The sequence below is a fragment of the Salvelinus sp. IW2-2015 genome, linkage group LG36 (assembly GCF_002910315.2).
Source record: "Salvelinus sp. IW2-2015 linkage group LG36, ASM291031v2, whole genome shotgun sequence".
NCBI lineage: Eukaryota > Metazoa > Chordata > Actinopteri > Salmoniformes > Salmonidae > Salvelinus > Salvelinus sp. IW2-2015.
This window is the reverse complement of record NC_036875.1, coordinates 31,795,650-31,809,901: the sequence shown is the minus strand read 5'-3', so window position 1 is coordinate 31,809,901 and position 14,252 is coordinate 31,795,650. Positions and strand designations below refer to the sequence as shown.

At 41.6% G+C, this 14,252-nt stretch overlaps 1 protein-coding gene across 1 annotated transcript in view; it reads left to right on the top strand.

Annotated features, from left to right (window-relative positions):
- LOC139023782 (low-density lipoprotein receptor-related protein 1B-like) overlaps positions 1 to 14,252 on the top strand; it is a 66,307-nt gene that overhangs the window by 32,056 nt on the left and 19,999 nt on the right. The window contains exons 6-13 of the mRNA XM_070437635.1: positions 4,462 to 4,698; positions 4,920 to 5,100; positions 8,106 to 8,325; positions 8,566 to 8,755; positions 11,289 to 11,411; positions 11,623 to 11,763; positions 12,544 to 12,669; positions 13,492 to 13,608. Coding sequence (XP_070293736.1) covers positions 4,462 to 4,698; positions 4,920 to 5,100; positions 8,106 to 8,325; positions 8,566 to 8,755; positions 11,289 to 11,411; positions 11,623 to 11,763; positions 12,544 to 12,669; positions 13,492 to 13,608 — 1,335 coding nt within the window. The remainder of the gene's footprint in view (positions 1 to 4,461; positions 4,699 to 4,919; positions 5,101 to 8,105; positions 8,326 to 8,565; positions 8,756 to 11,288; positions 11,412 to 11,622; positions 11,764 to 12,543; positions 12,670 to 13,491; positions 13,609 to 14,252) is intronic.

The following is a 14,252-nucleotide window of genomic DNA, read 5'->3' as shown; positions in this document are numbered from 1 at the left end:
TTTGCATCAGCCGATGTCACAAAGTGCTATACAGAAACCTAGCCTAAAACCCCAAACAGCAACATCTCTCCCTCCTTTCCTTATGTCATAAGCATGTAATAAATGTAGAAAATATATAATGTAGATTAAATAGTTCCCTAAAACTACAAAGTGTGTCGCGGAAGAACTGTAGAGGTGTCGCCAAAATGTAAAACAAATATATAATAATAATAACAATGATAATATTTTTGGTTAGGAACAAAAAATTAAGACTACAGATTAATGTATGGGAGAATATACAAACGTTTTTGAGAAAGATCATTTGAAAGACAACATTTTACAGAGTAAATGTATTTTTTGGTTTCTTTTCATTTTGATAAGATATGAAAATGCAATGAATTGAAGGTTATTTGTTGATGTAAAAATTTGATTTGGGGTGGGATAACAAGACATTCTCATGAAAGAAATTGGGTCAAATACAGATGTAGGATCTTAAATTGATCACCCTGTTGCAGGAGAACTTTCCTGCAATGCGGGAAATTTAAAACGTGTGCTAGTATTTTAGGTTTGACTTCTGAAGTTTGTAATTTCAAATGAGATTTTTCAGACTTGATTTCCCCTTAGGAAAAACAAATCAACTTCTCCCACAATGTACATGAATTATAATCCAAATAATAATGTACCTTTCTGTTGCTGCAGGATTATTTTCCTCCTGTAGCAAATTCCCTCAAATTAAGATCCTGTTTATTGAGATGTGTGTCATACATATTGTATACTGTAGGTCAACTGTCACTTGGTGCTAGTGAGGATGTCACTAACACACTGTTATATTAACAGTATTCCACTTATCGTGTTGCCTCATTTTGTCCAGCTAATAGCCTAGCCACATATCAAGCAACATTGTGGGCTAAACGTTCAAATCCTGTTGCCTGACTGGGCGGGGAAGCGTGCGTGTGCATGCACATGGAAGGTGTCGGCAAGGTAAATATAGCGTGTAGGGCATTATGCCCACTCCATGACCCTGTGATGGCTGGGGAATACACACACATCTCCTGTCTTAGATCCTGGAGCTCCCACAGTTGTGTTATAGATTAAAAGCTTTGTTATTTTTGCAGGGGTGGGGGTTCTGTTGCATATCAATGCGTTGTTCTGCTCTGTTTTGGGTGTCCTACATCCACATCCTGTTGCTGCAGGATTATATTGCTGCGACAATACAGGTCAAATTAAGATCTTACATCTGTATGTATTGCCCAGCCTCAGATAGTCAGACAGTGATGAAGACGAACGCTGGTTGAGACTGGTCCATTAGAAGATTATGTCCCACTATTGACCTGTCAGGAGCTGCAATTCATTATGGCCTTAATGGAGTTTTAAGTTTGTTTGCATTTGTTAGCTTGCCTGATCAATCCACGGACATTGTGTAGTTGACAAAATAAAGCAGAAGATCAAATTGAAGACACAATCAGAGGTCCACCGCATTTCGATCGGGTGTACGAGCGCCTTGCCGTATTCCCCCTCCGAGACACATTTGATTTATACCTCCTTGCTAGATGTTCTGATGACACCAGCTCTCTCTTCCCTTAGCCTAATGAGATTCAGTGCTAAATGGTAGTGCTTCTTTATGTCGCATCGCAGCCAGTCACGGTGGGGTTTGAGATCTGGGTTTTAATTGTCTCCTGGGGTTGCCTGGCTCTCCCTCACAGGATGATAAATTGAAGTAATGCCTGTGTGGTCTGTCTCACACAAGCCAGTATGGTCTCCTGGGTAAAGGGGGTAGAGGGGCTGGGGGTAGAGTGAGGAGAGGTCTGGTTCTGTTTTTGTAGCCCTGGAGGATCCCTAGGGTCCCACACAGAACCCCCCAGAGTGACTGGTGCTTTGCCGCAGTGGAGCTGCCTCAGCTTTCTATGCGGGCTCTCTGTCTGCCTTTCAAAGGAGATACTGTGAAAGTCTGTTCATTAGAAGTTAACAGCCATAGTACCGTTGCTTTATTGGTCTCTCTCACCTGACTTTCATACTGTTAAAGCAGAAGGCCAAAATAGCTAGCGAGTATACTGCTCTCTCAGTGTTCTTCAGCCATTTCCCCTCGCGGACTTCGCAGAGTTTATCTACCCATTTCGAGGTTGGTTAGCACATTAGCACATTAGCTGAGGTGTGCACTGATTGGAGTCACCTCGTTAGACAGTGTGTGTTTCACTTGCGCAGGCCCAGCGCATCAGTTGGAGAGGCGATGTTGAGAGAGCCACACCTCACGTCAGACAACCACATTAGTGGAAGCCTGAGTTTTGGTGTTTGGTTCCATTTTCTTTTTACACCCTATCCTAAATTGGTGGGGGTTATTCTTTTAGTTTGTCTTTTCGTAGGCACGTTAGTGGGCCTCCATGATGGGTGTCTTTTAGAACCCCTTTTTGAGACCCTTTGTTTTGGTTGTCAAAGGGAGTGACGACATTTTGAGTTTGTCTTATGGGAAAGTAACAGACTGAAATGCCAGTTTGTAACAAATGTGATTGAAGGGAAGTCAAACATTCATTGGCACTGATCATTGCTCCCATTAAAGAGAATAGAGGTGGGTGGAGACGATAACAAAGACAGGTGAAACAGATCAGTGCGTGACAGTTAGGGCCTATAAATATTTCAGAATATATTGTCATTTTATTTCTTATTTTTCCCAATATAGTGATGTTGGTGTTTTATTCTATGAGTTATTATTTCCATACTATACATTTCATGAATTGTTTATTTCCAATTGCTTCTCTGTGGTGCCAGCGGTTTAAGACAGTTTATTGTAATCTGTTTAAGTGCTGTTATTCTCAGAATTCTGAAGAGGTGATTATCAGATTGGAGAACCCGTGCATGAGGGGTTCTTCCCAGCAGTATAAGTTCTGGATTTAGAGAAAGTGAGCGTTCAAACGTATTATCCAATACTTTGTATACTTCGGTCCAGAAACGATTGAGGACTGGGCAGGAATATAGTATGTGGGTGTGGTTAACCCTACTCTCCCCACGTTACCCAGCAACTTGATGTGATGTCACAGTTATCCTTTGATTGTATTATAAGAGTTACGAAAAATCTTGACTGAATTTTCAGTGTATTCCCTCAAGAGTAGAAAGTTGGTTGCCTTGGACGTGTTTCTAGGTATGTCCTCCCAGTCCTCTTGGGTTACTACTATTTACAGCTCGTCTACCCAATTGGTTACCGCTATAATATTCTCATCTTTTGTGTCTTCTTTGAGGATTCTGTATATGTGCCCCAGCACATTCTAGGCATTTACCTTGTTATAAGTCTTTGTTATATTTCTAATTAAAGGATGTAGAGTACATAATTATGTGTTTCATTAGGTCCCACTGCTTTAGTAAGAAAGCATCTTGAGATTTCTGGAGGTATATATTCTCAAATGTATCTATCCCCTTGTCTGTGAACATCTGATACCTGGTCAGTCCTTCTTCAGCCCATAATTTAAATGTATCACCTATCATAGTTGGCTTAAAGTCGCCGTCTATTACAATTCCTCACCGGTAGATCAGATCTGTTTGGATGCATTTTATTTTGGTGATTTTTGTCCAGACCTCTATAGTGTTATTTATACAGGTATTTTCAATCATCCTAGTGTGTGTATTGATTGTCTTCATAAATATAGTTGCACTTATTCATTTTTTCATTTGTTGGACTTCTATCTCTCCATTTAGCTGTTGATGCCAAGTTCATCCACACAATAATTTATTTTAGTTGGGTGGCTATATAAGAATTCATTAGGATTGGTAGTGCTAGTCCCCATGCTTGTTTACATTGTATGATTTGTTTTACTTTTGATGCTGGCTTTTCTTCCTTTCTAGATGAATTTTCTCAGGAGTTTGTCCCACTGTTTAAAAGTGTAAGGAGTAATAGTTATTGGTAGATTCTGGAACAGGAATACACATCGTATTATTATTAAAGGCACTGATAGGTCTTAGGATAGGACTTTGTAGGTCCTGTTTAAACTGGTTTTCCACTGTTCCAAAGTTATACTGATGTAATTTTGTCAGGTCTTGGGGATAGTAATTCCTAAGTATTTCAGTTTATTTTGATCCCATTTAAGTTTAAATTTAGTTTTGAAGTCTTGGAAAATTGGTGGACCTACCGTCATTGCTTCTGATTTCCTTGTTTTTAGTCTGTAACCCGATATGACACTCTATTGTTTTATTTGTTGGGAACTGCCTAAGGTATATTTGTTAAGTAGAGAGTCACATCGTCTTAGAGAGTCACATTGCAATTTTTTGTTCTTCCTGATCGATCTTTCCTTTTCCCTTTATTGCTTTTATTTATTAATTTTAATGTTATTTATTTATCCAATTCTATATTTAACCAGATGAGTCCTCTTAAGATGTGCATCTCTATCTCTTTTTCAATCTCTCATCTGCCATGTAGTACCCAAACAGAATTATACCAATTAACTAACAAGAAGTAGAGTTAAGCGTAAAGATCCCTTTTTTGTTTCTGTGTCCTAGAACCCAAGAACGACCTGTTCCTGTTCTATGGTAAGGGTCGGCCAGGGGTCATCCGAGGCCTGGACATGAACGTGAAGTCCAGTGATGAGCACATGGTATCGATCGAGGACCTGGTCAACCCCAGAGCCATCGACTACCACGCAGAGTCAGGACACATCTACTTCGCTGACACCACCAGCTTCCTCATTGGCCGGCAGAAAATAGATGGGAACAGCCGGGAAACGATACTCAAAGATGGTGGGTTTATTTTGTGTTATATTTTTATCCTACAGCCAAATGAATGTATCCTTGATTGCAGGTACTCTTTAATGACTAGTACCAGTTATTGTAATGACATAAAGAACACCCTTTCTGCATCAGTTAAAATACTTTCTAAATCACCCATTTACATTTAAGAAAAGCGAGAAATGCAAGTCAGGGGGAGATAGCACTAACATTGGTGTTCCATCACCTTGCAGACCTGGACAACGTTGAGGGGATCTCTGTGGACTGGATTGGTAATAACCTCTACTGGACCAATGATGGATACAGGAAAACTATTAGTGTGGCCAGACTGGAGAGGGCCTCTCAAACCAGGAAGACTCTTCTGGAGGGGGACATGTCTCACCCCCGAGCCATTGTATTGGACCCCCTCAACAGGTGAGCTCACTGAAGACGAGGCCAAATCATACAATTCCTACGGTATGTGTTACTAATGCACTGATGTCAGAGAACAATATGGTTGAAAATGTGAGTTGTCTGTGTGCACATATCTATTCAGTGATTGACCCACTGCAAAATGTACACAGAAAAGAGAATTATGCACAGCTCTCTAATCCTATGTGATGTTGGTTATAAACAAACAAACAAACACCCAAGAAAAGGGTAAGGGATATTGTCTTCTCTGGGTGTTACAGTAGAGAACCATATAAAGCACACAATCCTTTTAAACCCTTTCTGTACTCACGGCAATGGCATGTCCTAGCAGGTAGTGAACAATAGGTGATTCCTGGAAAGAGTTGGCTATTGTCAACTCTTTGGGTATGCGTGGGAGGTCTGTCTCTGTTTGGACGGCCATACAGAACTACTAAATCATGCTGCCACTGACCATGGAGATGGAATCCTTCTATTTATGAGTCTTTGATATACTGATTCCTTCCCAGAAATAGCTAGCTCCTGCACAGTATTGCACCAGCCTGATTCCTCCCACATCAGGGGGTTTAATTTATTTTCTTTGTTATCATAACGGAGGAATAATCTCTAACTACTGACTTCCTATTGACAGTTGCCACATCTTTATTAAAATGTTGTTTGGGGTCGTAAGTGAGCATTGGCCGATCCATCAGCAGAACCAGACATCTTTATGTGCCCTGCAGGATGGGTCTCCACAGGTGAAATGACTGTTTAAGATCCTCTTCTGTTCGACCCAGTTATATTTCCCTCTCTGCATGTCACCTCCAGTCTGTGTTAACATGATAGGGATTCACTTTGCTGACATACTGTCTCAATCACTTATTTTTCTGTATTTTAAATGTTCTTTCCCTATCAGTCTCTCAGTCTCTCTCACACACCCCGCACACATCTTTTTGCTTTGGATATTGCTTCACAGAGCTTTAGCCAGGCATTGAAGACTGCGGTGTGTGTGTTGAATTATTCAGTGGGTCATGAAGATGACTTGCAGAGACAGACAGTGCTTGATTCACCCTCTATCACACTGTTTTATGTAGTGCATGTGTTGCAGTCAACTCCATCATTGAAGAGACAGAAAAGAGTGTGCAGCCCCGCCAGAGGATACAAATTCCTTAAGCATGTTAATGCGTCACTAGAGACTAGATCATGTCAAATCGTTGACCCAATCACTTTTCAAATATCACAAGTCCATTGGGAATAGCTGAGTGAAGCCCTGAAAAGATATTGACGTAAACCAGGACCTGGTTTCCGATGTGAGGGCCTAGTAGATGAACTTGTGGATTACTGTATATGTTGAATTGGGTAGGTTTGAATCAATGCTTATTTTGTGTGTGTTGAATTTTACAGCGGCAAGAAAAAGTATGTGAAATTTTATCTGATCTTTGTCTAGGTCACAACAATAGACAAACAGTCTGCTTAAACTAATAACACACAAACAATTATAAGTTGTTATGTCTTTATTGAACACACCAAGTAAACATTTACAGTGCAGGGTGGGAAAAGTATGTGAACCCTTGGATTTAATAACTGGTTGACCCTCCTTTGGCAGCAATAACCTCAACCAAATGTTTTCTGTAGTTGCGGATCAGAAATGCATAACGGTCAGGAGGAATTTTGGACCATTCCTCTTTACAAAACTGTTTTAGTTCAGAAATATTCTAGAGATGTCTGGTGTGAACTGCTCTCTTGAGGTCATGCCACAGCATCCCAATCGGGTTGAGGTCAGGACTCTGACTGGGCCACTCCAGAAGGCGTATTTTCTTCTGTTGAAGCCATTTTGTTGTTGATTTACTTCTGTGTTTTGGGTCATTGTCCTTTTGGACTTCAATTGGCAAACAGATAGCCTAATATTCTCCTGCAAAATGTCTTGATGAACTTGGGAATACATTTTTCCGTCAATGATAGCAAGCTGTTCAGGACCTGAGGCAGCAGAACAGCCCCAAACCATGATGCTCCCTCCACCATACTTTACAGTTGGGATGAGGTTTTGATGTTGGTGTGATGTACCTTTTTCTGCACACATAGTGTTGTCTGTTCCTTCCAAACAACTCAACTGTAGTTTCGTCTGTCCACAGAATATTTTGGCAGTAGCGCTGTGGAACATCCAGGTGCACTTTTGCAAACTTCAGACGTGCAGCAATATTTTTTTTGGACAGCTGTGGCTTCTTCAGTGGTGACCTCCCATGAACACCATTCTTGTTTCGTGTTTTACCTATCGTAGACCCGTCAACAGAAATGTTAGCATGTTCCAGAGATTTCTGTAAGTATTTAGCTGACACTAGAATTCTTCTTAACCTCATTGAAGAATCCTAGTGTCAGTCACCTTTGCAGGACGGCCACTCCTAGGGAAAGTAGCAACGGTGCTGAACTTTCTGCATTTATAGACAATTTGTATTACCGTGGACTGATGAACATCAAAGCTTTTCCAGCTTTATGCAAGTCAACACTTCTTAATCTTAGGTCTTCTGAGATCTAATTTGTTCGAGGAATGGTTCACATCAGGCAATGCTTCTTGTAAATAGCAAACTCAAGTTTTGTGAGTGTTTTTTATAGGGCAAGGCAGCTCTAACCAACATCTCCAATCTCGTCTCATTGATTAGACTCAGGTTAGCTGACTCCTGACTCCAATTTGCTTTTGGAGAAGTCATTAGCCTATGGGTTCACACACTTTTTCCAACCTACACTGTGAATGTTTAAATTAAGTATTCAATATAGACAAAAAAAATACAATAATTTGTGTGTTATTAGTTTAAGCATACTGTTTGTCTATTGTTGTGACTTAGATGAAGATCAGATCAAATTTGATTACCAATTTATGCAGAAATCCAGGTAATTCCAAAGGGTTCACATACTTTTTCTTGCCACTGTATATGTTTGATGATAAAACATATTTAAGCCCCAACTAATATGGTTCATTAGGGCTTTTTCCCACTTAAACTCAATTGTAGGGAATGTATTATGTTTGTGAATTTCAGTTGGATGTACTGGACGGACTGGGAGGAGGATGAGGTGAACGACAGCATAGGAAGGATAGAAAAAGCGTGGATGGATGGATCTAACCGACAGATATTTGTCACGTCTAATATGCTGTGGCCTAACGGCCTCACCCTGGATCATGGGACCAGCACCATGTACTGGTGTGATGCCAACTACGATCACATAGAGAAGATCTACCTCAATGGCACTGGCAGACAGGTGAGTGAAGCTGTACTCTAGCGGGCAAAAACCATTTCGTCATTATAGCCATGTAATGATGTCATTTTAACCAGCTTTGCCCACTGGGATATCACCATTGTAGTTTTCAACTAAAATGGTCATAGTTATCTCTGCCATTTCAGTGGTTTTTGTCTTCCCTCTGCTCTCTCAGGTCTTTGAGTACTGTTGTGAAGGTTGTGTTCTTTCTTTGATAAGTGTTGTATCTGATTACTCATGCAGGTTGTGTACAATGGCAAACAGCTGAACCATCCGTTTGGGATTTCTCACTACCGTAACTCCATCTTCTGGACGGAGTACATGAACGCTTCTGTTTTCCAGCTGGATCTAACCTCTGGGGACGTTACTCTACTAAGGAGTGAGAGGCCTCCCCTGTTTGGCCTGCATGTGTACAATGCTCAGAGTCAGCAAGGTATGTCTGACTGCTTTCCCTTTTCCATCTCCTATCACTAAAGCTTACCTTTGGTAAATGTAGTCTACGCAATCTTATATAGCTGTTCCTACAACTTATCACAAAACCTCCCCCACCATTACTAAAGGTTGCCTTCAGAGAATGTATTCTATGGTTAGCCCCTGATGCTTATATATGCAACCTTCAAAAAAAGTGTTGCAATCTATCCACTATGGTATCTTATATAGCTGTTAGTATAATGAAAACAGTATACTCCATCGTGGGAATTATATTTCATGGCATTGGTTAGTTGCTGGATAAATTGACAGTGGCAGCAATTTTACTTTGAATTCCAGTCTATGGAAATAAAAGACTGACTCAACATAGTGCTCCCTGCTGTCTGTGTGGTGGATGATGATAGATTCCTGTTGTGGGTAGATGAATAGATAACATCAGAGAGAGATGCATGATGCGCTTTGTTGATGGTGTAGAACTGTAGGGCCTCACAGCAGGTAGAACCCTTGTTATCGTGGTGGTGAATCACTGTTTAGAGTTTAGACTAATGTGTGTGTGGAGCAGGGGGAGGTATGATTACTGGCATCTCCTCTCAGAAACAGAGCGAAGTGCCAACACTAATCATCTGCTGGGCAATCAATGGATCAAGATAAGGGGCATTATGAGACGATTCACAGGCTTTTCATTTGTGTAATAATTTCTATCGTTTTACATCAAAATAATACAGTTCGTTAGAGTGGTGTACGACTGTGGTATGCCAAACATGTGATGCAGAGAAAGAGTGAAAGGGAGAAAATGGCTGGCTGTATATGAGTTCTAATTCTCAGCATGGGTAAAGTAGAATTTCACCTGCCATTTCTCCAAAGCTCATGTCACCAAAGAGATGAATTGGCTCTGCTATCCTATGAGTATTACTTATTGACTCTCACAAAACAGAAGTCTTTATCTCATTGGCTCAGGCACTGCCTTTGGACCTGACACTAAACCAAACAAACAATGTTCTCCATGCCTCAACTTTATAAGTGACAGTTTCTTCACACATATTAGTTTTTTGGTCTCTCTCCCTTGAGAACGGTTGGTTTTGTCCTAAAATACTAATTATTCCCCTGAAAGGATACAACTGTCAAATCAAATCTCCACAATGTCCCCAATATTTTTTGGGGTATGTGGTTATACACTATATAAACAAAAGTATGTGGACACCCTTTCAAATGAGGGGATTTAGCTATTTCAGCCACACCTGTTGCTGACAGGTGTATAAAATCGAGCACACAGCCATGCAATCTCCATAGACAAACATAGAATAGCCTTACTGAAGAGCTTAGTGACTTTCAACGTGGCACCGTCATAGGATGCCACCTTTCCAACAAGTCAATTTGTCAAATTTCTGCCCTGCTAGAACTGCTCCGGTCAATCGTAAGTGCTGTTATTGTGAAATGGAATCGTCTAGGAGCAACAACGGCTCAGCCACAAAGTGGTAGGCCATACAAGCTCACAGAACGGGACCAAGTTCCAAACTGCTTCTGGAAGCAACATCAGCGCAAGAACTGTTTGCTGGGAGCTTCATGAAATGGTGTGTGGCCAAGCAGCTGCACACCATGTACAATGCCAATTGTTGGCTTGAGTGGTGTAAAGCTCGCTGCCATTGGACTCTGGAGCAGTGGAACCGCTTTATCTGGAGTGATGAATCACGCTTCACCATTTGGCAGGCCGATGGATGAATCTGGGTTTGGCAGATGCCAGGAGAATACTACATGCCTGAATGCATAGTGCCAACTGTAAAGTTTTGTGGAGGAGGAATAATGGCCTGGGGCTATTTTTCATGGTTTGGGCTAGGCCCCTTAGTTACAGTGAAGGGAAATCTTAACGCTACAGCATACAATGACATTCTAGACGATTCTGTGCTTCCAACTTTGTGGCAACAGTTTAGGAAGGCCCTTTCCTGTTTCAGCATGGCAATGGCCCCGTGCACAAAGCGAGGTCCATACAGAAATGGTTTGTTGAGATCGGTGTGGAAGAACTTGACTGGCCTGCACAGAGTCTTGACCTCAACCCCATTGAACACCTTTGGGATTAATTGGAACGCCGACTGAGAGCCAGGCCTAATCACCCAACATATGTCCCGACCTCACTAATGCTCTTGTGGCTGAATGGAAGCAAGTCCCCGCAGAAATATTCCAACATTTAGTGGAAAGCCTTCTCAGAAGAGTTGAGGTTGTTTTAGCAGCAAAGGGGTGCCCGCTACATATTAAGGCTTATGATTTTGGAATGAGATGTCCAACGAGCAGTTGTCCACATACCTTTGGCCATGTAGTGTAGATGACGTGGCACCCACCTGCCACATTCTTCTCAAACAGGAAATGGCTTTTGTGTTAAGATGTTTTATGTGTGTTTCTTCACAACTCACAGTTGTTCATAGAGAGATGACGACAGACAGAACAACAATATAGACACATGACAAAATACAATAATAATGCTTTCGAAGAACAGGATTTGAGGTTAACAGTGGTATGATTATTTTCCTACTCTGTATTTCCAGGTGACAATGCATGCAGTGTGAATTATGGGGGATGCGGTACCCTCTGCCTCGCTATCCCAGGGGGCAGAGTGTGTGCCTGTGCTGACAACCAGCTCCTGGAGAAGAACAATGTCACCTGCTCAGGTACTGTAAGACCATGCAGTGAATCAGCCAGAGCAGTATATTGCACTGTAGGCAAACTATGAACATGGTTTTCTCTCACAGCTATTTTGTGTGATTTCAGTGTAAAGTATGCTTTACTTTTCAATGGAATTCATTCCACTGTGGTTTAATTTGTCTCATGTCTGTTTCTCTGGTATTAATGTTAGTTTCCCTGTTATGTCTGTTAATTAAGTGTCATCAGGGGGGGTGGAGCCACAGCTCTGTAAGAGCGATGAGTTTCAGTGTAGTAACCATCGTTGTATCCGTGCGTCATGGAAGTGCGACGGGGACGATGACTGTCTGGATGGGAGTGACGAGGAGATCCATAGCTGCTGTGTGTATTTATCTGTCCACCCCATCCACACACACACACACACACACACACACACACACACACACACACACACACACACACACACACACACACACACACACACACACACACACACACACGCACGCACACGCATACGCGCACACACAAACATCACTTAGCATGCAACGTTGCACAAAGTGATATTTTCTTGCTATCAACTTTTATCTTGCTAAATGTCATTGATATGATTCAAAGATGGTGAATACGGCCCCCTCCCCTCTTTTCTTCCCCTCATCCCCCATCTATTCGCCTCAGAAGAGAATTGGCTGTTGAGTGGATCGATAAGATAAACAGCATGTTAGACGCTTGGGTGCTGACTCATTTCTCACTATGAAAAATACTATAATGTAATCTTCTGCCAGAATTATCAGAATTGCTAAATCTATTATCTGCTCTACTGGAATGTCAGCATGGTTTTTCAAAGTGCTCTCCTTTGGGGACAGCCGAAGAACCCTTTTAGGTTTTAGATAGCACCTTTTTTTCTAACAGTGTATAACAAGGTTTGAGACATTCTCTGACCCAAATTCCTGCTTCGCATTGATGTCTGTCATTCTCTGTGGTTTGTACTGTACCTCAGATTTTCGTGAAGTCAAAGTTGGACTTTTAAAGTTAGAAACTGTAAATGTCAGATTTGTAAATCCTTTACACGGCATTCTATTCCACAAAGAAGTTCAACTAGAACATTTTTTAAACCAAAAACGTTGCTTTGGTAATATGAGTGTCTCTGTCTATCTGTTTCAGCGAACCACAGTTGTTCCAATGACCAGTTCAAGTGCCTCAACAATCACTGCATCCCTAAGAGATGGCTGTGTGATGGAACCAATGACTGTGGGAACAATGAGGATGAGTCCAACACCACATGTTCAGGTAACTGATACAATACCTCAGCTTTTTCTCAGATCTGCAGTCTAGTGTTATGTAGTAGATCTACCTGCCGTTTTCTGAGCTATGGAAATATATTGATGTGGTATATTTCAGTTAAGCAGTTGGACTGTGTATTCTAAAAAATATATATATATATCAAACCTCTGCCCCCTTAAAAACTCTGTTTAGAGTTTTGTGCTTAAGCTCTACATTGACAGATAGGTTTCAGCACATCACAATATCAAATAGCAACATTCATAGTGGTGTCTTATGGCACTAAACAAGCCAGCAGGTACAGTGTGATCAATCTCAAGTGAAAGCTCAGAATCAAAGAAGTTTAGCACTCTCAAGAGTTAACTTTTCCTGATATTGAGTTAGTGTCAGAATCACTTATGTCAGAATCACCCTGCAGAAGTGTTTTTTTCCCTCCTCACAATAACAGCTCTTAGCCTTCCAGGATCAATCAATGAATATCAGTGGGGGTGACTAATGTTGCCTTGTAATCAGATAGACATGCATGTTACACAGCACCAACCACCTCGTGTGCTATGCTGGTGCTGCTGTCCTTGCATGTCTGTCTCTATCATGGACATAGAGTACATGTGACTGAAAGGTTTGTGTAAGGGCGCTACTCATTTCCTCCAGACTTGATATATGTGATATATCTGTGATGGAGAGATCAATTTAAGCTCCACAGGCCTGACATTGACATGCCATATGATTGAATGATCATTAGGGGGCTGAACACGTCTGGCTTTGACTTGATACCCATGTGATCGAATTACAAATGCGCTTCTGTCTTCCATGTCTCTCTCTCTCTCTCAGCCCAGGCCTGTCAGCCCAACCAGTTCTCCTGTCGGAACGGACGCTGTATCCCCCTGGCCTGGCGCTGCGACCGGGACGACGACTGCGGGGACATGTCCGATGAGACATCATCCTGTGGTGAGTCAGACTTTGAATCTGCATTCTCTGGCCCTGAAACCTGAATCTACCCCCATTGACATCGATGCATGATTTATATGATTGTTAAGTGGGTTAAGCTTGAGCATCTCAAGTTAGGTTTTGGCCCTAAAAGAGTATTCATACTAAAAGGACCTTGTAGACATGTTAACACAATACACCACACACTCTCTCTGGGAAGCCACAGAGTAAAGGAAAGTGCAGGGTTTATAAACGGCAAGAGAGGCTTTCAAAGAAGATGTGACCACTGTTATGATGACACTGACAGTTCTGACGATTCCATTGACCACATCCCCAACCTTGAGAGGAAACCAAAAGGATACACCGCTGTGAGCTGTAGCTCAAAGGAAATGGTTCAGTGGAAAAGACCGCTCAGCCTATAGTGACCTAACTACACCAGAGAAGCCTTAAAAGCATTGCAAAAATATAACCTCCTGGTGAGACAACTGAATGCTAGCTTGGCTATTTGAACTCTTAGTGTGTGTTCTTGTCTAGTGCACAGCAGCCGGTTGCTTATATTTCTCTCAAAGTATAGCCTTAGTGCTTTCCTCTCTCTTACTGGAGATATAATGCTTGGTCTTAGCCCCTAGTTTTTGGGAACTAAAATGCAATATCCACTTGAACAA